We start from the raw sequence: 27,077 nt of genomic DNA on the forward strand, positions 1-27,077 counted from the left end.
CACGCCTATAATAATACTACACATAGTGCAATTAATATGTCCCCATTTGAAGTGCATTTTGGTAGAAAGCCTAGATTGCGAAGTTTTGAAAACATGAAAGTAGTTATACAAAGGTACACTGCCCAGCAGAAAGAATTTTGTAAAAATTTAAATAAAAATGTAAAGGAGTTATTAATTAAGCAAAAAGAAAGTAGAAACAATAGAATAAATAAAGGTATTAAAAACGTTAAGACTTACAAAGTAGGTGACGTTGCATATTTAAAGAATAGTATGGTGGACCGACATAAGACGAAGTCGAGATTTTTGGGTCCATACACTATTGTAAGCGTAGAACCTAATAATAAATACACGTTAAATAATGGTAGGACATATAATTTGGAAAAACTTGAAATTGTTTCAGAATCGTCGTCATCACTGGCTACAAGTTCAGGAAATTAACGCCAGACGAAATTGTAACTTTAGTAGACTCAAAACCATCCCGTATAATAGAAGGACAGTGGACAATTATCCATAAGTTAGAAATAAAGCCTATAAAATATAGTTTAAAGAGCATTCGTAGTTCTGTAACGTACGCTGGAACGAGATCTAAGATTGAAGATTATAAACATATTTACCAACGTATTGAAATAATATTAGAGCATGTAGAAGACATTTGTAAACATTTAAATATACAAAGTAGAGTTAAGAGAGGATTAATTAATGGGTTAGGATCTATTATTAAAGCCATCACTGGAAACTTAGACCAGGATGATTTGAATAAAATTCAAAAGGATTTAGAAACTTTAAGAGTTGCATATAATAAGCAAATATCTGTAACAGATGATACTTTAGAAGAGTATAATAAACAAATTAGTAATATAACTAATATTCAAATTGAAATAAATGAGCAATTTAGAACTGTGTTAAATAATAAAAATCAGCAGAAGATAGCTCTATCATTATTGCTGCAAGCTCAAACTTTGCAAGATGTGGCAGAAAGACTATCTACGGCAATTACGTTTGCTGAACATAATATGTTTCATTATGAAATATTGCAATCACACATTTTAGAAGAAACTTTAAATAATATTCCCAAGGAAGTAATGATATCTAAAAATTTTAATGATATAGAGACCTTCATAGAAGTAGCATGTAGAATTATAGATCAGACAGCATATTTCATAATAAGGATACCTTTAGTTAAAGCGAAATATTATAGTACTCGAAAATTTTTTCCTATAATCCAGTCCAATCCTTCCTGTACCTATCCTATAATACGAAAGGTAACATTGGCATACGAAAATGAAGAAATGTATAAAACCGAAGATTGCATCGAATTAGATAACTTAATATGTAAAGGAAAATTAGTACAGGTGGATTCGTGCGAAACGGAGATAATATACAGAAAAGAAAGTAATAAATGTAAAACTGTCCATGTAAGGTATCCCATACAGGAAATCACCGAAATATCACCCAAAAGTATCTACATGTATTTTAATAAAAGAACGGAAGTCAGCATCGACTATAATAATCATAAAGAGATAACATGGTTAAAAGGTTCCAATATACTCTATGGCGAGAATTGCAAATTGAATGTTTCAGGTTTGAAAATGCTGCAAACAAAGGAGTCCAGCGACAAAATTATTATTGCAAACATCGAGATTCCCGTAATCGAAACAGCAACGGAGATCAACTTATTTACGATCCTAAAAAGGTTGAAAACAGGCTAAAACAGTTGAAGAATCTGGAAGCATTCGACTTCAACCAGCAGCACCAAATAATCCAGTACAGTTGGGTAACAACCTTAACCATAATTATAATATTAATAATTCTGCTTAAATTCCTCAGATCCGGAATTTGGAAATCCCGGACTTCAAATTTAGGGGGGGAGAGTAACGCCACCCGGAACCTCACAGTTAGTTTTAAAAAGGAGATTAACGCAAATACTAAAGTATATGAAGAACATCCGGAAACGTCGATGATGACACCTTGGACAGTAAACCGAGCGCTGCTGATAAACAATAAGCCGGAGTAAACATTATTGTTGGAAACAAGAACAAAGAACCATTGAAACGCTACTTCATGGAAACCACCACTACCGCGCCACCTGCTATATAAAGGCCAACAAGCGGCAGAACGGGGATTCATACTGTAGCTTCACCTTAGTTAAGACCTTAGTTTTATATAACCTTGTAATTCCTTGTATTCATTTAAATAAAGTTTTTTTTAAGAAACTATAAGTTTCAAGTATTTTGACTTGCATGTAGTAAAAACGGTTCTTTCAATATTACAAACAGACACTCCAATTTTATTTATACACATATATATATACATATATTATGTATAAATGTATAAAGTATAGATGTATATATGTATAGATTATTATCAGAGGGCCAATTTCGGAAGAAGATGTAGAGGAAAATTTGTGCGAAGGAATGGCAGGAGAGTCACCAGATTTAAGAATATAATGAAAATACTAGTAGTAAGTAGGGAGTTACGCTGATTATTTTAAGAATTCATTAAAATGTGTCAAAATATTGTTGTTGTTTTCTTAGAACTAAAACCTTCTTGAAAGATTGAACTTTTCTCGTCCCATCGACACCCCTTGTAGGTCCAATGTCAGACAAACCTTTCCCTCTCATCCCATCGCACCAACTTTTATTCCTACTCCTTCACAGTCCATGCAGTTATTGCAGTGGACTGTGGAACTCACTGCCACAATCCGTTCGTTCGTTCCTGAAATTATTGAAAAAATTGCGAACATCCTGAGTGTCTTGCCATGTGGGTTTGACATGAATTATATTTATTTTGAAAATTATTGTCTCGAAACAGCAACATTGTGCATAGATCGTTACAACTGGTATAGAATGAGTGCATCTGTGCACAAGCTACTATTACATGGTGCATAAGTTATAAAAGAGCTACCTATACCAGTGGAGAAGTTTTCTGAAGATGTGCTGGAAACTAGTCAAAAATAATATAAAAGTTTACGACATTTCCATGCCAGAAAAACGTCTAGAATCCATACTAATACTGATTTTGTGCGCCGGATGCTAAGAGGTTCATCCATCAAAACGGTCATCAAACTCGAACAAACACTGCCACCGCAACGCCTCCGCGCCGCTGCAGTCCTGCTTTACTCTATATCGTTGTTTCCTTTTGTTTCGAAATCCTATACTGGCATAGAAATAGCCCAGGAACACAAAAACGTTTAGTAGGTATGTAACTTACAGACTCTGTATTTTTACAGGTTTTATTTAACAACACGCAGAGTGTGTGCCATTGGCGTTGGCAAAGGGTTGAAAGTGCAGTCAGACCACCCGCTCCACCACCGGTACAAGAAGCAAACGACGAGCTTCAAGCACAAAACAATGTAATACACGTTCCGGAGTATTAACGAACACCAAACACTGCTAGGCATTGTATTTTCAATAACTGTCGTAATGACACTCGTCATGGAATACCAGAAGTTATAAAAATACACACTTTCTGTGAACACAAGCTGTACATCCCCGACAATACTAGAGCATGTCGAGAACACCCAGAGAGTAACATCTGGAGCGAATTACCTGAACACTACAATGTCACCAATGACTTTAGTGCCACACAATTCAGTGATATTTGTGACATTATGAGAAATGCTTTACACCGAGGTCCTAGGCAAGATTTTAATGCAAGAGGTGCTGTTACGAACGAAGAAATGCACTTTTGAACCGGACGTAGTTGCGAGCAACTCGATGAGATATTGGAACAAGCTCCATCATTGAGCCAGAGATGTAAAAATCCTACAATCGCTTTAGGTATTGTTCTAACGAAGCTGCGAACTGGTGACTCAAATGAGAGGCTTGCGACGTTATCCAATATGTCAAGAGAAAACCTTGAGCGATTGATGGCTATAACACGTGATTGTCTTACCAATGATTCTGTTGATCAGCGCTTAGGATTAGACCATATAAATAGAAATGAGATTCTATGTCGAAACCGGATGACACCAAAAGTTTTATTTGGAAATAATGCAAATAATAAAGCAATCTTAATATGCGACAGGACTTATATGTATATACTCGTATAAAAGTTCTAACTACTTATTCCAGCGGCAGTCGTACAGCTTACACAAGTTCCAAAATCTTTCAAAGCCGGTTGTTATAGTCACCACAGATGGATAGGTCACAGGGCCACATGCTGCTACCAAGACAGATGCGAACATAATGAGCTGAGATGGATCACTGGTATACGCCAGTGACCAAGGAACAGTCGAAACAGTGGACTTCACCCGGCGAACGTGCTCCGAAGAAAGCGAAGACTATCCTATCAACCGGTTATGGCCACCGTTTTCTGGCATTCACACGGTGTGATCTACATCGACTACTTGGAGAAGGGTAAAACGATCATAGGGCTGTACCATGCCGAATTATTGGGACGATTCGACGCCGAATTGCAGAAAAAACGGCCCTATTTGGCGAAGAAAAAAGTGCTCTTCCACCATGACAACGTACCGGCTCACACTACCGCTCTCGCCACGGCCAAATTAGTCGAACTACTGCCTACCGTATTCTCCAGATCGCAGGCCCCGTGCGACTTTTTTTTATTTGATATTTGAAAAAGTCACTCCGCGCCGGGCAGAAATTTGAGTCGAATGAGCAGGTTATTGCCGCCACGAAGGCCTATTTTGCAGACCTCGAGAACGCATATTTTTCAGACGGGTTAAAGAAGTTCACATCGCTGGGTCAAGTGTATCGATCTAAAAGGAGACTAAAAGGAGACGTCGAGAAATAAATCGCCATTTTTCTAAAATTTTCGTTTTTCTTTTGTAGGCTAAGTACTTATCGGACCACCCTAGTATTCTGTTGACATAAATAGACAGTCATTGTTGTTCGTAAAAAGTAAAAAGAAAATAAAAGAAAGAAAACTAAAATCTGCACCCCTTGAAAATTATTTCTGCCGGCATCCACCATGGAACTGTAAATTTTAGACCCTTTTAAAACAACGTTCCATTGGTTTGTATTGTTTTAGAATTTAATTTTAATGATATTATGTTGATCTATATATTGTTGCAGGTGAATCACCAGCCATGAGCCAGAGAAATCAAGAATTTCATCCACAGTTACAACATCGATGTTAAATTACATAGAATATAATTACATAGAAGTATAGAAGAATCGACAGCAGCACAATATATTATAATTCAATATGTAGATAATTCAGAGTTGCAAACAGTTCCACTTGACAGTCATCAAAATGAGCTAGGCACCCCTCTAAACACAGACGCAAATCAGATTGAAAATTGTCTGAAAATAATTATTGACAATCAAAATAAGTTAGCACTATTAACAAATGGTTTAGAAGAAAATCAAAGCAAAATTTTCCGCCAATTGGCAAATCTAACTATGCAAATTGATAAGGGTTTTTCATGTTGTAATCAAACCAAAAATAATGATGTGGTTACATTGGGCGAGTCTAACCCGGTTGAAAGCAAGGCTTTTATAATAAAGCCTATTGATTCTGCTCAGGAGTCAGTCTAAAATAAAAAATGTTAAAGCAGTAGTCTTTTGTATATGCTCACACTTCACAGTCGGATAAAGGCACATGAACATGTGCATCAAAGTATTGGATTTATTAATATGTGAGAGAAAAACTTTGTAACCCTTTTTACGAAAAATGGGGAAACGTAGGTGCATGAAATTTCGCACAGTTATAGTTTATATGGTGAAGGAGTGCATCGAGCTAATATTATTTTAAAATTATGCTTTTATCATATACATTTTTAACAAATAAAACGTTACACACACTACGACACTACTACTAGGAAAAATGACAGATTTTTGAGTGACAAGCCTATACATACGAATTATACTCTTTTATTTATGGTTGAAGTCAACAGTGTTGACAACAAGTTGACAAATTAAAAATGGATTATAGTTTTTTTTATTGAATCTAAGATACTATTAGACAATGCTATGCTTACACGGCCAGTCTGAGATCAGCTAAGTCCCAGAGACAAGAGTTGAAAAAAAATGATAAAGTCATATTTTTTACAAAATATAGGTACTAGTCCTAATGTCGTTGAAACTAAGGTCGAATTTCGACCATTGGGCGATCTCTAGTTGGATTTATTCTTTCCTCGAGAATTCTTATGTAAGTGCTCTTGGACAGGCGGAAGCAGAGGCGTGAAGAGGAAAAAAATGGACTAGAAGGATATATTATGCACATCCTAAACTTTTTCTGTGATTTAGTACGTTCATGGGATAAAACTTATACTGCGAAAAATTTTTCAAAATTGTCTTAAAAAATTCTGTTATAAGGAAACTTAATAAAAATAAAAGAGCTTCAAGAAAACAGGAGAACCAAAAAAGCTGCACCTAAATTAAAGATGAATATACCTGATGATCCTTTAGCTGGGCCGTCTAGTAACATTGAATGGAACCAGAGAAATCAAGATCACCAAGCAGAAACTGATTTAGACAAAAAAAAACACTGCACTAAATGACACCGAAGCAGAAGAATAATTTCTTTGTTAATGCCTTTTACAAAATTAAGAGTGTACCTTTACTCTTTTACTCTTAATAATCATGTAATAAGTAACGTTACCTACATTTCAATCTTACTAATAATGTGATTTTTGAATTACAGAGGGTGACTGGTATAAACTACAAAATTCTAGAATAAGTTATTTAATTCCTGATTATTAAAATGTAAAACTTTAACATAAGTACCCATAAAGTAATGTAAATACAGCGTGTAAATCCAATATAAGCAAAAATTGTAACAGTGGTTAAAGCAGGCCTAATAATATATTATTATTTATTATATTTGGATAACTTTTGTCTAAAAATATTAAATAAATGGGGTTTGATTAGGTACAATTATAGCTTAATACACTGAACTTAAGAAAATAAATACTTATACAAAAAAATTTTTGCTTATTTAGTCCCCTATGGCCTATACGAATAGCTAAATATTTTATATAAAAATAAATATCATTTGCATTTATAAGAAAAATAAGAAACGCTCTCAAATTTCTTCATACATTTTCGCCGTATCAAGAACGCGACGAGCGTCGTAACCGCCACTGTACAAGGCGCGCTGATATTGAATTTTATTTTAATGTCCTTAACGTCGATATTCGTACTGACCTGCTAATTTTTGTCATAATTTTTGTGATAGCGTCCTTGCATGTCTCATCGCAATCTCATAAATCGGCAGTCAACGATGCAAAAATGTTTATCAGAGCAAATGCCTGTGGATATATTACTGATGAACACGGCTCATCATAAAGAAATAGAGAATAAAAAAATAATGGCATCTATAATATCATCAGTTATTTTTGTGGCACTCATGACTTGGCTTTGAGGGGTAAAGAAAATCATGAAGGCGTTCTTGAAGACCTTCAATCTGGCGATCAAGATTTGAAACAGCACTTGGAACATGGCAAAAAATGCGATGTATACTTCCCCATATATTCAAAATTAAATTATTCATTTGTGCAGCTTGGTTGTAAAGAATGTTAGAATACAGGTTGCAAAGAAAGCTTATGCGTATAGTGTCTGAATAGCAGATGAGTCATGTGACATAGCTGGAAGAGAGCAGCTTTCTATTGGAATCCGTTTTTATGACGAAGGTACAAATATGATCCCACAAGAATTTCTGGGATTCGTAGAATTGATTGCAATTGATGCTAATGCTATAGCATAAGCAACTGATAAGTTTTTAGAAAACGTAGGACTTGAACCTGATAGGTGCATTAGTCAAGATTACGATGGGTGTTGGCGGCATTCAGAAAAAACTGAGAGAGAAATATAAAAAAACGTTATATTTTCATTGTGCAAGCCACAGGCTTAATTTAGTAATAAATTATTTGAATCAAGTGCTATAAATACGGAACACAATCGGCACGATAAATGATATTATAAATTTTATCCGAGAACCTTCTTTAAGAAGAAAATATGTTCCAAATATTCCGGCTTTATGTATGTTTATTAATGGACTTGCAAATATATCTACAGAAGGAAATGGTGCTGCAACGAAAAATGCTTATCAGTTACATTCTGCTGCTTGTTGCTACTAAATCAGTATTCATTATATGCGTTACATTGATAGCCAAATATTCAGGTATATTGGAACCTGTTGCCAATGCATTACAATCGAAGGCTATCGATATGTACACGTGCATGAATCATATCAAGAGAATTATTTCTGTTATTAAAGATCATCGCGATAAAGCAGACGAAGAGAGTCAGACTATTTTAGATATTTTACATAGAATTGCAAATACCATTGGCACTGATTTGCAAATCTCACGTGTATTGCATGTCGCCAGCAACATCGGTCCAATCGCCCAGCTGAAAGTTTATGTAATTTTCGGAAGCGGTCAGTTAACATTCCTTATTTAGATTTTCTAATGAACATTGACCAGCTTTAAGTTTAACGTCGTTACATCCAAATTCGATGCTAAATATATCACCGGTTGAATTTAAAGAAAAATCGCAAGAGTTCTGCCAGTACTATGATCTTCCTCTATTTGAGCATGAAGCGGAAAAATTTTGGAAAGATAAAGGTATGGAAAGAGAAGGTCTAGAAAAAATAGACCCCCTCCCCCACTATATAGAATCCTAGCGACGCCCCTGGTTGACAATGATTGGCATTTCTTAATTCTTGCATGTATTCAGGCCCCTTTTTGCATAAAGTATACGGTATGCATCTATTCGGGTCAAATTTAGTAGAATTGGAAAAAAAATTGACACAGTTACTCGAATCTACTAGTACAAGCGCTACTCACCAGGCCGTTGGGCAGCGTTTTGGTGTGGTGGTTGAGGTACTGGTAGTGGTCGTTGTAGCCGGTGGCGGGGTAGACGCGCATGCGCGGCGCGCACGTGAACAGGAACGACTCGTCGCTGCCGGCGAAGGCGGGGCCGAACGCCCACGACGCCGGCGCGTACCCCCCGAATATGTACCCGCTCGAGTCCTCCACTATCACTATCGACGGACCCTGGTCGATTATACGACCTGAAACGTGATTATAGATATATAAATACTAAGGTACTTATATGAAAATAACGAGATATTGTTTTCATATTCTACAATTTTATAAAAAGACGTATTGTGCCTTGATTCACGTAAATGAATAATTATGGATGTCAAAAGTACTGCGAAATTTACGGCCTGCAAGTTCTATGAGCTCGACTTTGACTGGCCCCGCTCCCGCGTGTCTCATATCATATTTATGAGGTGAGATAGCACTAGGCAATGCATCATGCAGCACGTCACAGCCAAACATAAAGTATGTCGCACTACGCGGCAGCGTGTCACCTCGTTCCGTTACAGTTTAGTTACGCCTAGCGTGGTTTCGCCTTCAAGGTACTCGTACATCGATTCAACGCTTACTCAACTCATAGTATTATTTTGAAAGGTAGGTTTATATTGTGTAAATCAAGAACGACAACAGCTTGTAAAAGACCGCAGACTTTGTGTGGCTCATCAACAACGCATCTAAGCGATAGAAAGGCCTTATCATACTAGCGGTTGGCGAGCGATTTTAGGACGGAGAGCCCTCCCGTCCTAAAATCACTCGCCGACCGCCCGCGCAGCAAATACGTCGCAAAAGCACGACACGACACAGCCGCGACAAAACGGTTCGGTGTACAGCAAACTCTCTAGTGTCAGCAGGTCGGTACTGACCGGTCATAGTGGAGAAGCTCTCGCCGTGTATGTGCGTGGAGAAGAGGAACCGCCAGCGGTGCCGGTGCTGCTGCGGCAGGTGGCTGTTGATCCACACTACGTGCGACAGGTCCGTGAACGCCGGGTAGTCAGGCATCGCCTCCAGACCTGCACCACATTTTATTTACTCTCGTTAGGGACTGTCCGCACTGCGAATTTTAACCGCGCGGATTTTTTTTCGCAGTCCTATAACACATTGAACGTTTGTCCACTTTAAATATTAACGCTCTGACACCTTTTTTATTTGCATATATAAGGTTTTTGTACTTTTTATGTGATTTAAAAATTATGTTCGGCGTCTTCACTTTTTTGACAAGCTATATAATATTATGTATATTATGCGTACCGTCGGGCGCGGGTATGAGGGAGGGCGCTGCGGGATGCGGGGCGGGCGCGTCGTCGGCGCGTCGCACGCCGTACAGCGTCTCGAACACCAACTCCGCCAGTTGCCTCAGCAGGATGTTCGACTGCAGCCTGTGGACACCGTTATGGTATAGAGGTTATTGCGGCTGTACACAATCGTCGAGACACCCCGAGACAGAGACGCTCTCGTCCTTGTCTCGTTGGCTCTCGCGAGGAAAACATGTACGGCCGAGGATCTCGTCAGAAGTGTGTACAGCCTCCATCAAATATATCGCATACTCCTGTTCACCAACTTGCTTAGTGTAAATGGTCGCCACTCGACGTGAAGAAGTTAAGTCAGATTTTTATAATATCAAAACGAGATAATGCTTTCGCACTACATCGGATCCCGAGATTCACGTTTTGAAATATTAATATCCGATCACTAGTATTCTCGAGGGTTCGGACCTAATTCGGATCGGTTATAGTGCGAAAGCGTTCTAAGTGGCAAACAATAGTGACTTACCAAAACCATATAAGTTCTAGTCATACCTTGACGTGCTTGTTCAGACACAGCGGGAACCGCGCAGTTTGGACCCATGCGTTTAACCGCTCGCAGCTTATTACGGCGTTGTATTACAATGTTCACACTTAACCGCACGGTTTCTGCGCCGTGCGCGGGAATCGCGCAGTTCATATTTAGTACACTCGGCCAAGCTGCACTGTACAGTTATTCTAACCAACATTAACAACAATACTCACCACTTAGTGAGCTGGCTGGCGCTGCATACGTGGTGCGGCGCGTCGAGGTCCGGCGCGGCGCTGGCGGCGGCCGCCTCGCCCAGCGCCTGCACCTGCGACGCGCCCGCACGGAACCCCTTCTCCAGCCAGCGGGCGCCGCGCGCCGCGCACGTCCCGCCCCCGGCCCCGCCCCCAGCCCCACCCCCAGCTCCACCCTTCACCATCTTGATATAAGTGGAGACTATGCTCTCGCAATACTGAAACAAAAATAATGAATTGTAGCTAAAAGATATCACATGCATTACCTATTAGACTAGAAATATTAAAGACGGGTCTATATTTTTACATGAAATTTACATTTACAAAAAATGGAGAGAGCCCCAGGCCCAGACAAAGTACCAAACGAAATCCTAAAAGGCACCATCAGTGAACTCGTACCTGTTCTTACCACAATATTTAACGACATACTAAAGACCTGCACAATACCGAAGCAATGGAAAACATCGCATATCATCTTAATACACAAGAAAGGTTCTAAAGAAGACTTAGGGAGCTACAGACCAATAAGTCTCTTGTCAAATATCTACAAGGTCTTCTTTAAAGTTATCTTAGACAGAATCAACAAACAGCTGGATGAAAGTCAACCGAAAGAGCAAGCAGGATTCAGGAAAAACTTTTCTACGTTAGACCACATACACACAGTAAAGCAGATAATAGAGAAGTACAATGAATACAAGAAGGAACTGTATATGGCATTCATTGATTACTCAAAGGCCTTCGACAGCATAAGTCATAAAGCGATCTGGAAAAGCCTAGACCAGCAAGGCATACCCGTTACTTATACTGATATCATCAAAAACATATACCTAATAAGATTTGCTGACGATATAATTATCTTTGAAGAAACCCCAAACAACCTTGAAACAATAAAAGCTCTTGACACAGAAAGCAAAAAAGTAGGCCTCAGCATGAATAAAGGACAAAACCAAAGTACTTACAAACTCCAAGCAAATCACCATAAAAGTTGACGATCAATCTCTCGAATACGTAAAAGATTACATCTACCTTGGACAACTAATCTCCCATGAAAACCAGACCACAAAAGAAGTCAACCGTAGAATTGCAAATGGTTGGAAGAAGTACTGGTCGCTCAAAGAAATATTTAAATCTGACATGAGTTTAACCGTAAAAAAGAAAGCATTCAACACCTGTATCCTACCCGTTATAACATATGGCTGTGAAACCTGGGCCCTCACAAAACAACACAGAGAAAAGTTGGAATGATGCCAGAGATCCATGGAGAGAAGCATGCTTGGTATAAAGAGACAAGACAGGATCAGAAACACTACAATAAGAGAAAAAACAAAAGTAATAGACATACTTACTCAAATAGACCAAAGAAAGTGGAGATGGGCCGGACACATGGCTAAGAGACAAACAAAATAAATGGAGCACAGCCATCACTCGCTGGTACCCGAGAGATGGTAAACGGAGTAGAGGTCGCCAACAAACCAGATGGGGAGATGATCTAGCATTAACAGCTGGACGCCACTGGAGAAGAGTAGAACTAGACAGAACTGAGTGGAAAAGGCTGGAGGAGGCCTATGCCGAGAGGCACACTGACCTTCGAGACATCTTATAGCTTGAAGGCAGAATAAGAGGCTATCATCATCATCATATTTTTACATTGTGAATTAGGATATTTCGATATGCATCCTCACTGCAGAGCATTCGCGTGTAATGTAACATTACAGAGATCAGTAAAGGAGGAGAACCGACAACATGTATGTAACATCTTATAACATCAATGCACTTTTTTCTCTTTTACTTTCACTCAAAGTTAAGTACTCACAGTGAGGAAGCCTCATAAGGATTACTAACTTTGATCCGATGAATAAAATCATTTTGATCTAGATAAATCCAATATAAAACCACGGCAAAACTACATTAAACATTACATCATATTATAAAGACTCAAAACGTTTTAATTTCAATATTGATTTGAACATGAATATGAGATGTTAACAAATAGAATTAGGTGCCGTTGGAAAACTTTAATCTTTTCATTTACCACAAGTCATAACACACAAACTGTTTATGCGAAACTACATTGATCACGGTGACGTAAAGATTTAAAAATTCGATGTGGTCGTGTTGAAAGATGTTGATGGATAGTTTGATGTACCGCGTAAAATTTACACAATATTATTTCTACAAAACGAGCGAAGACAAAAGTGTGATAAAAAATAGCATAGGCATTAGGCATTCATGACAATAAAAATTCCTTCCGCTCGGCGGCTCGCGTAAATGGGAATTATCCGCGGACACCAATCCATTATCCATACAATATATTTCCGCAAAAAATGTAGCCTAAAATGCCTAAAATGTAGTCCTTCCTCGTGCTCTACTCTCTATCTGCACGGTGCGCCAAATCACTATATAGTATAATACAAAATCGCTTTTTCTGTCCTCATATCCCTTTGTTCCCTTTAATCTTTGAAACTACGCAACGGATTTTGATGCAGTTTTCTTTAATAGATAGAGTGATTAAAGAGGAAGGTTTATTAGTATAATAACAATCACTTAATAGTGGAGAAATACTGTAATATTTGTGGTGGATGTCGTAAATAATTACATTTTCCTCTTACGTTGCAAACACAGGCTGAACCCTACGAGATTTAACAAAATAATGTACTAAGTATTGTACACAATGAAAAGGCCTACAGAAAATTTCGCGATAACATTTTTTTGTCATTTACTTTTTACTACAAATAATGGCTAATTTTCGAAGCGATTTTAATCAATACGGCATTAATCCTTATTCAATTAAATACTTTAAATACATTGTTGATTTAATATAGATCTATGTAGCCCTTTACAGCGTATGATTTAAATGAATATTTTCGAAGATATTATTACTGATTTAAAAATTGCGGGCCGTAGCTTTTGCGGCGGTACCGTCCATTAATGCGGACCACGGGTAGTAATGAATACAAATCAAAACTACTGAATCGATTTTAATCATTTTTTCAGTGACTGACATAGGCTATTGTATGTATATTTTATACCCTTGCGAAGCCGGGGCGGGTCGCTAGTAACTTAATAACTTGACTTACTTCCTTGAGCAGCTGGTAGGGCAGTTCCGCCTCCTCGCTGTAGTCCATGCCCAGACAGTTGTACGTCGCGATCAGACGCTCCTCCACCGTGCCTAAAAACCATCATGATACTCCAGTTAACCAATTACGCCTAGACCTACTGTATTATACAGGTTACTCCAGACAAATTGGGTACTTGATAGTGCAGAAATTTTAGTAGCGTTTGCATCGAGACGAGACGCGATGCGGCACTTAATATAAATTGCATGGTGCGCTGCTTAGCCTGATGCAGGTTGAAATTTGAGCACCGAGAATGAAGCTATCTTTGCCATAGCAAAAAAAATATTTTTAAACAATAGTATAACATTAGCGTCGTGAATCGCTGCTTTCGAAAATAAAGCATCGCGTCTCGGCTGCCATCATTTTGGTGTAAGACTCTTGGGGCCTCCGCTGGCTAAAGCAAACACACCGTCAACTAGCAGAGGCCCTTATTGCTGTTGCGAAAAAAAGTGTCTCACCTCTAACGTTGAAGACGTAGAGCTCGGCGAAGCGGTTGAAGTCGACGCTCTGCGCCTTCTGCTGGCCGCTGCCGAACAGGAAGTTGGTGAGGTACTGCGCCAGCCGCGGATCCATTTGCGGACCCCAGAATTTCTGCAGGTCAAAAATACTATGAGGAAAGATGGCACCGATCATCTGGTGTGATGCGCAAATATGTATCGCTTGGGTTTACAGCGTAGCGCTTGGCGTGACCACAATAAAATGTTTGTTGTGGAATAAAATGAACAAAATGGCAGATTGGCTAACCCCTTAGGTAATATCTGCGAGTTGTAAACTGTAAACATCTGTAAGTATTTCCATTTATGTGATTGCGCTAATAGAACGCAGAACGCTTCTTTTCTATCGGGCTGGGACTACCTTCTGGGTGTTTGTCAATATCAATTATCAATGCATTGTGGTATGGAACTCTCGCGCCAGTCCCATATGATGTGGAAAATATGCTTATACGTAAAATCTATTTCTAATATCCCAAGAGTTTAGATATCGCTTGATCACGTTTCTACTCCTAACCTTGTATACCTAATTTTCAATCGATTCTTCACGCAAATAAAACCGTGATTAACATCGATTAATCAAGTTTAAGGCAAAGCAGATGTGACGCTGACCAGAACCACCGATGGCCGATTTTTCCGCCATTGTTTCCCGCGCAAATAAACAACGCGTGCGTGTTTACAACAACATCGCTCAGGCGTCCATTAGCGCGCCGCCTGCCGCCAACACCTATAAATACACCGAAGACAATTAAACCAAACATTTTTTGATGTAGAACATCTAAGGTCAGTAGGCGTGAAGACGGATCGCGTCGCCTTGGCAAAGTCGCAATTTCATGGCCAAAGACAGATCTCCCAATTTTAAAGCTGAACATTCGTTACTCATTAGTGATTCATCATCATCATCATATCAGCCTATAGTCGTCCACTGCTGCTGCATTAGTGATTACTGAGCTCAAATTGCAGTACATTACTCATATCCAAGAGTCTTGGATTTGAGCAAAACTAACAGCAGCCCCCAACTGTCACTTCTCCAGACTTCACAGTTCACCTATCAAACCATACGAAAACGTCGCGACTCGCGCTAAGGTTGCAGCGAACTGCTGGTTAGCGACAGCCGGCAGACCTCTTCTTTACCACATCGCCAGATTCTATTCAATATCGGCAAGCACTATAAACATCAAACAATCTTCAAAAAAACAAAATCAAAAACATCCTCAACCTAATCAACCCTTCTGGCAAAATTGAAGTACTTACATATTAATTATGTAATGTCGCCAAAATCTGTCAGCAATAACTCGTCAGTTAGTTCACTCCTGTCGATTATAATCCATACTTCCATACTAATATTATAAATGCGAAAGTGTGTCTGTCTATCTGTCTGTCTGTCTGTTACCTCTTCACGGCCAAACCGCTGGGCCGATTTTGCTGAAATTTGGCATGGAGATACCTTGAGTCTCGGGAAAGGACATAGGATACTTTTCATCCCGGAAAAATGTGCGGTTCCCGCGCGTTAAACTAATTTTGGCGCAACGGAGTTGCGGGCATCGTCTAGTGTAAATTATTTTCCTCCGTCGGTTTGCGGCCACACCGCCACAGTGTTTGCACATTTTGATTTACGACCAGCAAAATTGAACTTCGAAATAGAACTCAGCTATGAGCTTTAATCAGCGTTTACACAGGAAACGTTAAACTGTATTTATTACTAATTAAATTCGTGCTTTGGCCTCGTGTGAGACTGCACTTCGAGACTAACGTGTAAATACGTAGTACACTGTACACGATGTTATTCATCAGCTGTAGTACAAGTAAACTGCCTCCGGTTGAACCATAAGCGGGAAAATCTAGCAATCAGGGCCATGGGTTGACCTCCAGAGTGCGAAATAACAGACAACGTACGTCTAACAGACGCTACAAACCCCTGAATCGAACATGGCTATAAGCTGTAGCTCATATTATACACAAATTTTGCAGGACCTGAACCTTTTGCAGGAAATTTTGTAAGGGAAGGCGCGGCCCCTTGATATGCCATCGATACTTTCTTTACTCCCCGAATGCTAACACTGCCCCTTAGGGCCAATTCAGACCGCAACGCGACGCGTAGACGCATTTCTAAATTAGTATGGATTTGACAGATTCGCAAGACGTCTGGGGCAATTGAAATCTGTCAAATCCATACAAATTTAAAAATGCATCTACGCGTCGCGTTGCGGTCTGAATCAACCCTTAGGGTAATACGAACATACAGTGTGATATAATACGGGCTTGCTTCGATGTTTCGAACCTAAGAAAGACCTGAAGATTACGAAGAAGACAGTAAAAATATTGACCAGCCCCCCTAGCATACGCCAACGAGATATCTCGTGGATATCTCACTCTCGAGCGTACTGATATTGTCGATATCGATATATATCTCTTTTTCGCTAACATGCATACGTCGAGACTCGATAAATAAATTTTTCGTTCGTATATAGTTCGTGAGTATATAGAAAAAAATTGCACATATAAAAAAAACAAAATTATCTCTAATTTTGACGACAGACGTACGAGACAAAATGTATGTCATGTTAGGGTCAATAGAGATAAAGAGATAAACCAGTTAACATAGAGAAAATGTGTAGAGTGAGATATTTCGTTGGCGTATGCTAGCACGGCAGCAAAACAAAACTTTCATCTTCGCGCACCGTTGATGATGTTGTTGAGCAATGGAGGTTTAGAATCTGACATGGTCTACAGAAGGCATATACAAGTATTAAAAATATTTTGATAGGACTTTTATTAGCAGGAAGCATATCTAGAGAAAAATAATATATTGGCAGGAGGATAATATGCAAGGAGGATCCGTATAAAATTTAAGGAAACTGGAATCTTAACTGTTGCTTCTCAATATGTCCTATCAAATGTATTATATGTTAAAAAGAATATATATCAATTCACGAAAAAATGTGATACCCATGGGAGAAATACTCGTAATAAACATAAGCTTGAAATTCCGGTGACTAGACTTACTAAAGTCAAAAATTCTTTTAAAGGTCAATGTATACGCCTTTATAATAAGATCCCAGAAATCGTTCAAAATCTCTCAATTAATAGATTTAAAAAAGTTGTTAAAGAACGCTTGTGTACCAAAGCGTACTATAAAGTTACTGATTTCATGAATGATAGTACACCATGGGAATAAGGTCGCCCCCTGCAGAGCTGTTTCATTATAATATGTATAATAATTGTACACTCGTTGTATTTTATTTAGTCATAATGACACTGTTATTTTATAATATATTTTTTGTAATTTTCCATCTTTTTAGAAAAAGATGGCCCCGTGCGAGTTTCTTACGCCGGTTCTTCTCGCCGGGTTAGTTCCCGAACCGGTGGTAGGCATCTGTGTAGCCCCGACATTCAGAGAATATTTGAAAAAATTTATTCTGAATAAAAAATTTTGAGTTTGAGTTTATATTGCTGGGTCACTTTCCCATATATTCGTGAGACATAACAAGGACTCTCCAATGTCCCGCCCTTCCCATTAAGGAAGACCCTGTTTTGAATTAAGAAACCGACAGTTAAAAAAGTTATGTACCTAAGTCAACAAGCCCAAAACGAAGTACCAAGGTGATAGATTTTGGTGAGTCACCAAGGCTAAATTTAAACAGCAGTGTCGTATGTTTATCACGTGCTTTTCTTTAGTATACCCATCTAACCGTTGTAAGATCGATTGTTTTAGATAATCTACTGACTAACGGCGGTTCCCAATATTTGATCTATCTCTGGTTTGGCCCTACTAGAGATAGGAATAGCTCAAATTAGACATTAGAGACATATAATTTAAGTCAATTGTGAGCTATTACTATCTCTCGTTGGGCAAAACCAGAGATAGATCAAATATTGGGAACGGCCGTTAAGCTACATCCATAATAAAAACTGAGTAATACAAAAATATTTCATGGGACCCATATTATGATGCGTTTCGTGAGAGAGAAGTGAGATGTTTCCTGCTATTCATTATTTCTGTCTGTGTCTGAGACTAATAAAAACCAGCCAAGTACGAATTACACTAGCGCAAGAAGTGTTCCGCACGAAATGGCTGAAACATAGATAGAAGCCCATGTATATATATGTATATGTCGCAGCCAATTGGTTTAAATAGCCGTTCAATCAAACAGCTAGCCCTTTGACCTTTGTCCTGTTTTTTTTAACCAGTCAACTGCGACATAATATTACATATTATATTTAACATGTCTGTATGCATATCTGCCTGTGGTATCGTAGCAAATATTCTTGTTTGAATGCTAACGTGATCGAAAGTTAAGATTACCATCATCAGTAGGTAAGTATATATTCCAAAAATATCTTGAATTTTTTTAACTTTGTTTATACTTGTATGTATTGTTTCTGCACTCAATTACCTATTCTGAACAGTTTTTCATCGTTCGCACGCCTACGGGCGCGGCAGACAATTTCGCAGACGCTGTCTACACCACACCCCGCCCCATAAACATCTTTAATAGGCATCTGGACTAATATTATGATGTGTTTGACTCACTTTCTCATGTCGATAGAGATATTGCCCATTAAAAAGTATTAAAATTTAAAATAGCCAGGAATTCAGAAAACAGATGCACAGGTGACTGGTGCTACGAAGCCTGCCTGTTTTTAAATGGGTCTTTAAAATAAGGTAGACTAGTTGCGATATTATGTTTATGCCCTTGCTGCATTACCAATACATGCGCATTGCTGAAAGATAAAAATAATGAGGATTTCTGTTTATAAAACCAACAACCATTTTGACAGTTTAGAACACACAATTGTTTACGGATTAACACGCAACAAAATATTTTAGGCACAAATTAACATTTATGATAAACTTTTACCATCACCATATTTCACCAGCTTACAAATATTAATTAGTATACTTTGTCTGCTGAGCCAAGGAACAGATAAAAGATTTGACTATCTTTGATGTTCTAGTATCTTTACAAGAAACTTTAAAACATGGTTGTTACTAATCTATACGAATATTATAATTCTGCCGAGTTTGTTTGTTTGTTTGTTTGAACGCGCTAATCTCAGGAACTACTGGTCCGATTTTAAAAATTCTTTTACTGTTGGATAGTCCATTGATTGAGGAAGGCTATAGGCTACATTTTATCACGCTAAACCTAATAGGAGCCAAGAAATAGAGGAAAATGTGGAAAAAACGGGGTAAATTGTATGAAAAGGGCTTATTTAAACGCGCTAATCTCAGGAACTACTGGTCCAATTTGAAAAATTCTTTCAGTGTTAGATAGCCCATTTATCGAGGAAGGCTATAGGCTATATTTTATCACGCTAAGACTAATAGGAGCAAAGAAATAGAGGAAAATGTGGAAAAAACGGAGGAAAATTATTTGAAATTGCTTATTATCTTAAGAACTACTGGAGCAATTTTTATGTTACATGGCAAACATGAAGAATAGACCACGTGAAGGAACAAAGGCTATTTTTTGCGGAAAAATGTATGGTTGCGTGAAAGTCCTAAATTACGCAAGCAAAGCCGCGCGGAACATCTATATATAATAAAATCGTAGGAAAGTCAATTCTGTACATTGAATATTTTTGTACAATGAATAATACTTGGGATGTGATCTACTATGCTAACGCGGACGAAGTCGCGGGCAACAGCTAGTATGTACTATAATTACATACATACTTACATATTAACAACATTCTACAGTAATCAAGACGTCATATATATTTATGATTTTGTTCTATTACATTAGCTTGATTTTAAGACTTTGATGCATGTTACAATTTTTTTAATTAACACCATGCGGGATAAAAAGGAAACAGGACTTGTAAAAGTTTAAACACTCAGCAAAACCAAAGTATTACTCAGAAACAAAGTTTTAAAGCAAGAAGGTAAAAAAGTTATGTGAAAATGAACACAAAGTTAATAGTCAATATTGGAAATACTAACTCGAGTGGACCTTTAATCACATTGATAGCATAGCATTCAAAACTTGGAAAATGCAATCAATTTATATCCAGTATAGTACATTTTTTTGACTTGATTATTATCAAGCTAATCTTTCATAAGTAGATTGACAGTTTAGACAACACAATCAATATCAAGCTAATCTTTCATGAGTAGCTTCATTTTGATAAGACGAACAACAATTTCCTTTGTGAAAATTCACGAAAGTGGTAGCTAACAGAGATAGAAAGGATTAAATATTTGAATTTGATGGTCCTAAAATATGGAATGTTCTATTTATAGGACAATGTTACTGTTAAATTATATAATAATATAAATACCTAAATATAAAAAAAATCTGCTGGTTAGGGTTCCATTCTGTTTAGGGTTCTGTAATCAACAAGTCCTTGTTGAATTTTCGCATAGGAAATTGTTGTTTGTCTTATCAAAATGCAGCTATTCAAGAAAAATTTGCTTGATAGTTATCAAGTCAAAAAAATGTTCTAGGGAACCTATACTAGTATATACTATATAATATAGGTAGCACAATATTAACTATTTTTATTGAATCAAAAAATATGTAACTTAACTGTTTTAACCCAACTTAAACATAAATTACCTGTTCACTACCAACAGTATCAATAAGTAAAAAATGTTATTATTAAAATAATGTAAAAAATATGACACTTATTAAATTTTCTATTTTCTTAATTTTGATCAGAAAGGAAAATAAATATATTAGAAGTCTGTACATACAAACAATGTATCAAAACAGTCTAATTTATATGCAGTGACCGTCAATATGATAGTGAACAGGCAAAATAAAAAATAATGAAACAAAAAATGAACACACTTGGAGGGACACGGCATCTAGTTTGCCACTCACGATCAGGTCCTCCTCTCTTATCCTCTCCGAGTTTTTGCTGGCCGTCCGGAATGTTGCAGCCACATACTTCTGCTCGTCCCTTGTGAGCAGTGTACATTTTGCCGCCAGCTTTTTACTTGTGTTACCCATCCTGCAAATATAACGATATTATTTTCATGTTAATAACACACACAGTATAAGTGTCTAAACACACTAGGCCGAAGTTACGCGGCGTAAATTCTGAATGATTACGCCCGTAATGTCAAACGCATACAATATGCGGACGGAACGCGACGTAAGTGTGTCATTGCCAAATTAAAATACATTGCGGGCGTAATCGTGCGGAATTTACGCCGCGTAACTTCGGCTTAATGTGTTTAGAGTTAGACACTAAGGACTTTCGTATGCCTTATGATGTGTCTCACTAAAAATGTTATATCACGACGGTTACAACAATATAATATTTTCAATATAGACGGTGGTCAAAGTGATAAGCGTTTTTGCGGCATAAGGATGTATAGTTCTCGTGTGCATTTAAACTAGCCTACACTTTTCTAACAGTCACGTGTTTTGAATGTTTTATTATCCTTACCTATTTGCACTTGTATGATAATTTCGTACCAATTATACTGAATGAAAGGGCATAATATTTACTGAAGCGCCCTGTAATCAGTATAAAAAGTAAACATTGCACTATTTTAAACGTTTGAACGGTTGATTACACTGAGGTACTTTGTGTAGGTATCTCAAATTCACGATATTTACAAAACCTATTACAACTAAAACGTTAAACTCTTTCAAAAATACTAAAATAACAGGACCAATAATATTATTTCATAATAAAAAACTGTTATTTATTGAACATTTTGTAATTTTCTGGCAATTCGCAATTTATACTTTACATAGGTACTTTTATGGCACTTTTTTACTGTCAAATGTCAATTTTTACCTGTCAAGGACCGTATTTTTTTTTTCTATTATTTTTTAAAATTATTTGTTGTTGCACAGACACGTCACATGTACGACAATCAAAGATGACTTAAACAATCGCAAATCGCAGCAAACCGTACGCTACAGCTAACGGCCAACAACTGACGTTTATGAACAGCGAGTTTTATAGCTAAAGCGCTTATTCCATTTGACTAAATTTAGAAGTTCTAATTAGGATCCTAAAAAGAAGACTAATTAGAATATTCTCGTAGGCTTAGCTGTTGGCTCAATGAAAATAAAAATAAATAAAAGGTGAAAATGATGGATGAAAGAATAATTTTTGCAAAGAGAATATAATCACTACGAATTTTTGCTTCACGAAAAATTATCAAACACGAACTTTCAGCGGGGCTAAAATGGTCGCTTCAGGGGCGGATCTTGAATTTGTGGGGCCCTGGGCTAATACTGCTTAGGGGCCCTACCTAATTACTCAACTAATTGCCATTTTAACAAGAAACTGTTTTCTATAGTGATGTAGGTAAATCTACAGTGTGTAACGAAAATAAGTGATAATACTTTACGTGTACGTGTTCCTTGTTGGACAGGGGCCCGAGCGTCACGAGTTTCCCCATACAAAAGTGAAAAATTTTTTCGTCTTTCAGCGCTGCACTTTCACAGTTCACAGCACTTCAAGGAACACATGCACACCCTAAAGTATTATCACTTATTTTTGTTACACACTGTATACTAATCTATACTAATATTATAATTGGGAAGAGTTTGTTTGTTTGTTTGATCGCGCTAATCTCTACTAGTCCGATTTGAAAAATTCTTTCAGTGTTAGATAGCCCATTTATCGAGGAAGGCTATAGGCTATTTTTATCACGCTAATACTAATAGAAGTGAAGAAATAGAGGAAAGTGTGGAAAAAACGGGGGGAAATTATTTGAAAGGGTTTATTTGAATTTTGAACGCGCTAATCTCAGGAACTACTAGTCCGATTTGAAAAATTATTTCAGTGTTAGATAGCTTACTTATCCAGAAAGGCTATAGACTATATTTTATCATGCTAAGATTTTATTTGAACGCGCTAATCTCAGGAGCTACTGGTCTGATTTGAAAAATTATTTCAGTGTTAGATAGCTTACTTATCCAGAAAGGCTATAGATTATATATTATCACGCTAAGATTAATAAAAGCTAAGAAAAAGAGGAAAGTGTGGAGAAAACGGGGGAAATTATTTGAAAGGGCTCATTTGAACGTACTGGAGCAATTTTTATGTTATTTGGAACACATGAAGAATAGACCACGTGAAAGGTTTCTTTTTTTGCGGAAAAATGTACGGTTTCCGTGACATTCATAAATTACGCAGGCGAAGCCGCGTGGAACATCTAGTATTATAAAGCGGAAGAGTTTGTTAGTTTGTTTGTTTGAACGCGCTAATCTCAGGAACTACTGGTCCGATAGTCCATTTATCGAGAAAGGCTACAGGCTATATTTTATCACGGTACAACTAATAGAAGCGAAGAAAGAGAGGAAAATGTTGAAAAAACGGAAGGAAATTAATTGAAAGGGCTTATTTGAACGCGCTTATCTCAAAGACTTCTATTTAAACTTTTAAATAGAAGTCTTTGGCTAATCTCAGGAACTACTGGTCCGATTTGAAAAAATCTTTCAGTTTTAGATAGTCCATTTATTGACGAAGGCTATAAGCTATATTTTATCACGCTACGACTAATAGAAGCGAAGAAATAGAGGGAAATGTGGAAGAAACGGGGAAAATTATTTGAAAGAGCTTATCTCACGAACTACTGGAGGAATTTTTCTATTATTTGGCACAGGTAAGAAGTAGACCACGTAAAGGATTATAAGCTATTTTTTGGGTTCCGTAGCCAAATGGAACGGAACCCTTATAGATTCGTCATGTCTGTCTCTCCGTCCGTATGTCACAGCCATTTTTCTCCGAAACTATTAGAGCTATACTATTGAAACTTTGTATGTAGATGTAGTCTGTGAACCGCATTAAGATTTTGATACAAAAATGGAGAAATTATTAAAAATTTTAGGGGTACCCATCCATAGGTACAACTGACACAAAAAATTATTTTTTCATCGAACCTATGCGTGTGGGGTATTTATGGATAGGTCTTTAAAAATCATATTGAGGTTTCTTACATTATTTTTTTCTAATCTGGTGCCTTACTCCCGAAACTGATATCGATTTCGATTTGCGATTTCAACGATTTTTTTACATTTTTTAGATATATTTTAGATGGCTAAAGTGTCAAAAAACCGTTGCAATCGCAAATCGAAATTGATATCAGTTTCGGGAGTAAGGCACCTGAATAGTTTGCGAGAGAAACCCCAAAAGTGGTAAAATGTGTTCCCCCCCCCCCCCCCTCTGACTTCTAAAGTGATGATAATTCTAAAAAAAATATATTATGTACCATCGAGGAAGTTGATTCCTATGCCTATTTGGTCTTGACGTAACGCAACCAAACTACTTAGGTCCCCGATTTGCATAGGAATCAACTTCTCTGATAGTACATTACTACAAAAACTACCAACGAAAATTGGTTTGAACGAGATCTAGCAAATAGTTTTTTTATACATCATAAATGGTAAACCTTAATAATTTAACTTTCATTAAATCAACTGAAATATAAAAATAAATCAAAAACCTTTTAATTTCATAGAAATAAAAAAATAAAAAAGCCTTATTGCTGCTGCGGAACCCTTCATGGGCAAGGCCAACTCGCACTTGGCCGGTTTTTGTGGACTAATTTGTCTGTGAAATATCTAATTTACGCGGGCGAAGACAAAGCACAGACAAATTAGTCCACAAAAAATTGCCTATGATCCTTTACGTGGTCTACTTCTTATCTGTGACAAATAACAGAAAAATTGCTGCTCCAGTAGTTCGTGAGATAAGCCCTTTCAAATAATTTCCCCCGTTTTTCCATAATTTCCTCTATTTCTTAACTCCTATTAGTCTTAGCGTAATAAAATATAGCTCATAGCCTTCCTAGATAAATGGTCTATCCAACACTGAAAGGATTTTTCAAATCGGACAAGTAGTTCCTGAAATTAACGCGTTCAAATAAGCTCTGTCAAATAATTTCTCTCCGTTTTTTCCACATTTTCCTCTATTTCTTCTTTATAATTTTTATTATTGACAATGTCGTCTATTGGTTTCAGTTCGTTTGGGGGCCCTCTGTATTCGCGGGGCCCTGGGCTGCAGCCCAAAAAGCCATATAGTAGATCTGCCCCTGGGTCGCTTTGAAGAATCATGATATGATTCATTTTTCTAAAATCACAAAATACAACTCTGCTTGCAATTCATTTCTGTATTTTTGTACTGATTTGACATTTGTCAGTTTGACAGTTTTGACAATTCATTTGCTGAATTGATTGAGAGGAATTGCTAAATGTGGCCATTTTAGCCCTGCTGAACTACTTAGAACCAGCAGACTTTAAAAATTACCTACGAATGGATTCCAGGGTCCCTAGACAAAATCCAAGCGTTTTCCGTGCAAGCGTTTTCCGCTTTAACGCTTGACATCCTTTTATCATAATATCGGGTCACGACTCACGGGTGTGGTGTTATATAGTTTTTTCTTAGATTGATTTGAAAGGGATGATTCTACGATGTTGCCACTTTTTAATCTTTTCACTTTCTTGACAGACTATATCATTATAGCTAAATACACTAAACTAAGGAAAATAAATATACAAAAAAATGGTTGCTTATTTAGTCCCCTGTACAAATAGCTAAATATTTTGTATAAAAATAAATAACATTTCCATTCATAAGAAAAATAAGGAACGCTCTCAAATTTCTTCATACATTTTCGCCCTATCAAGAATAGCTTGCTACATAATCAAGAACGCGGCGAGCGTCGTAACCACCACTTTTTTTTTTATTAAATAAGGGGGCAAACGAGCAAACGGGTCACCTGATGGAAAGCAACTTCCATCACCCATGGACACTCGCAGCATCAGAAGAGCTGCAAGTGCGTTGCCGACCTTTTAAGAGGGAATAGGGTAATTGGGGAGGGTAGGGAAGGGAAGGGAAGGGAATAGTTGAGGGTAGGGCCTTCCCTACCCTCAACTATTCCCTTCCCTTCCTTTCCCTACCCTCCCCAATTACCCTAACCCCTACCCTATTCCCTTGAATAGGGTAGGGGTTAGGGGATTGGGCCTCCGGTAAACTCACTCACTCGGCGAAACACAGCGCAAGCGCTGTTTCACGCCGGTTTTCTGTGAGAACGTGGTATTTATCCGGTCGAGCCGGCCCATTCGTGCCGAAGCATGGCTCTCCCACGTATACCACTGTACAAGGCGCGCTGATATTGAATGTTATTTTAATGTCCTTTACGTCGATATTCTTCAGACCTGCTAATTTTTGTAATAATTTTTGTGATAGCGTCCTTAACCAATAACCATTAAATATGTGCTAAAACGTGCTATTTTGTGTTCCCTCCAAAACTCCTTTACTAAAACTTTCGTTTAGTAAAGGGTCTACCACTTTACTAAAGCAACTGACTTGACTCATTGACTTTACTGACTACTTTTTTAGACATTTACTAGACTTTCGACTTGACGATAATATTGCGAGTGAGATTTGGTGCACGATGTTGCCAGCGTGAAGCTTGGCAACGTCGCATATACCTGATCCAGAAAATATAGTTATATTTACCGATATTTTTTCGTTACGTTACTAGATATCTTTAAAAATACCGTGAATCGTGATCTGGCTACCATTATGAAAATAACGGTACGTAACGATATTTTTCTGGTATTTGATAACGTTATGAAGCCCTGACTGGCCAATGGCCATGGTTAAAATTAGTTAAAAATCCGAGCGCCATAATAAGAAAAAAAAGAAAGGCGAAGCAGAAGAATTCTGCGCAATG

At 37.6% G+C, this 27,077-nt stretch overlaps 1 protein-coding gene across 2 annotated transcripts in view; it reads right to left on the reverse strand.

Annotated features, from left to right (window-relative positions):
- The window catches only part of LOC121730117 (MTOR-associated protein MEAK7), a 163,211-nt gene extending 141,170 nt beyond the window's left edge, over positions 1 to 22,041 (reverse strand). The window contains exons 1-8 of one of the 2 annotated variants that reach the window (XM_042118994.1): positions 21,824 to 22,041; positions 21,253 to 21,382; positions 14,390 to 14,522; positions 13,893 to 13,984; positions 10,798 to 11,033; positions 10,040 to 10,167; positions 9,655 to 9,801; positions 8,756 to 8,982 (exon numbers count right to left, since the gene is read on the reverse strand). In XM_042118994.1, coding sequence (XP_041974928.1) covers positions 8,756 to 8,982; positions 9,655 to 9,801; positions 10,040 to 10,167; positions 10,798 to 11,033; positions 13,893 to 13,984; positions 14,390 to 14,522; positions 21,253 to 21,381 — 1,092 coding nt within the window. In that variant the 5' untranslated portion in view covers position 21,382; positions 21,824 to 22,041. Of the gene's footprint in view, positions 1 to 8,755; positions 8,983 to 9,654; positions 9,802 to 10,039; positions 10,168 to 10,797; positions 11,034 to 13,892; positions 13,985 to 14,389; positions 14,523 to 21,219; positions 21,383 to 21,823 lie in introns of both variants that reach the window. The other variant, XM_042118985.1, reaches the window with a different exon arrangement.
- Positions 22,042 to 27,077: the final 5,036 nt, after the last annotated feature.

Source organism: Aricia agestis, chromosome 1, assembly GCF_905147365.1.
Source record: "Aricia agestis chromosome 1, ilAriAges1.1, whole genome shotgun sequence".
NCBI classification, from domain to species: domain Eukaryota; kingdom Metazoa; phylum Arthropoda; class Insecta; order Lepidoptera; family Lycaenidae; genus Aricia; species Aricia agestis.